Source organism: Phalaenopsis equestris, unplaced genomic scaffold (genome assembly GCF_001263595.1).
Source record: "Phalaenopsis equestris unplaced genomic scaffold, ASM126359v1 Scaffold200385, whole genome shotgun sequence".
Taxonomy (NCBI): Eukaryota; Viridiplantae; Streptophyta; class Magnoliopsida; order Asparagales; family Orchidaceae; genus Phalaenopsis; species Phalaenopsis equestris.
The window spans coordinates 104,727-106,357 of NW_018220213.1; the positions used below are offsets into that span (position 1 = coordinate 104,727).

The following is a 1,631-nucleotide window of genomic DNA, read 5'->3' on the forward strand; positions in this document are numbered from 1 at the left end:
AAGGATTCAAATCATTTTGTAGGGCTTCTTTTAAAAGTGAACAAATTACCCAATGAGTTCTAAACTATTTTGTAAATAAATTCTCTACATTTTTGACATTTTCTACTTTTTTTAAATAAAAAAAATACGAGTTTTGTTTAAAGAGTTTTCAAAATCAATTTCATATTGATAAAAACTGAAAGTAAGTTTTCATTTTTTCCAAATCAAATTTTCCTTGCAAAGAACTTCAAGCAAAACATATTTCTGCATTCTTAGGGAGCAAAAAATTTTCAATAGGAATCATTTGAAGCTTTCCAATTAACAACTAATATTATTTCCATTTAAACTAGAGTAGAAACCGATACTGCTGTGACAAACCAACGTCAAAACTGTTACACACAAACTAACAAAACAAGACAACATGTATTTTATGCCTTTGCTGATATCATGACCGGCTGATATCATCTGCTATTTGTTCTCGTAAAGTTGTCATCTCTGATGCACCTTCACCCTCTCGAGTGCATGCATCTTCTGAACCAAACTCTTCATGTATTGAACGTCCCACATGATATTCAAATGCTTCAGGTGGGATTTGAACTGAATCATCTTCTATAATGGAAAACTCCGTATCCGATCTGGAAGGGTGGGGTCGGATGAAATTGTGTAGCGCCATTGTGGAAACAACTATTTGTACTTGCTTTGGAAAAGGGTATGACGACATATCCCGTAATATGATCCACTTCTTCTTCCACATTCCGAACGCTCTTTCAATTACGCCGCGCAATGAAGAGTGTCTTTTGTTAAAAGCCTCTTTTTTGCCTCGTGCGACACCACTAGATCTTTCAAAATTAGGAATGTGGTACTTCGTATCTGGATAGGGCTTTAGATATCCCCTTTGCAATGGATATCCAGCATCAACCAAATAGTATTTACCCAGAGGTGGATACAGAAATCCATGTCTGAAGTTTCTGGTAGCAAACTTGAAAACACGACTATCGTGAGCGCTTCCTTCCCATCCAGCCATGACAAAAGTAAAGCACATATTGAGATCACATAAGACCATAACATTTTGTGTTGGGGCGTCGCACCGGTCGATGAACGCAACTTTTTCTTCACTAGATAATCGTGCATCGACGTGTGTCCCATCAATAGCTCTAATACAATCCTTGAGTTACAGCTAGAGAGTTTTTTAAATTGTAATGTAATAAAATTACAAAGATAAATATAATTGTAATAGACAGACCTTAAAAAATGGCATGTATCGAGGGTAATTTGCAATTTGTGAAGGAATTGAATTGAACGTTGTATCCTCGGGCTTGACTACCTTCTGGGCCAAACTCACAAGAGAGTTCAAACCGACTGAGGAATATCGGCTGGTGGGATAAATGAATGTTGGAAACGCTTCATATCCCCTCTTATTGATTCATTTTGAGATAAGATGTATAGAGTTATTGCAAGCACTTCCCTTGGGGTTGTTCTTGCAGAGCCATGAAAGCCATGATTGATCTGGAGTTCATTTAGAAGATCATGAAACATTTCTTGTGTCATACGGAACATATTAAAGAATCGTGTTGGATGTCCCGTAAAAACTCACCAACCCATCTGTCTCATACTTGAGTTGAAGTCATACATGGGTTTCGGTCAACGTGTTT

General features: G+C 37.0%; 1 protein-coding gene across 1 annotated transcript; it reads right to left on the reverse strand.

Annotated features, from left to right (window-relative positions):
• Positions 1-424: 424 nt before the first annotated feature.
• LOC110035863 lies at positions 425-1,003 on the reverse strand. Its single transcript, XM_020740177.1, has one exon. It carries the CDS (start codon positions 1,001-1,003, stop codon positions 425-427), a length of 579 nt encoding a protein of 192 aa, XP_020595836.1.
• Between the last annotated feature and the right edge of the window lie 628 nt (positions 1,004-1,631).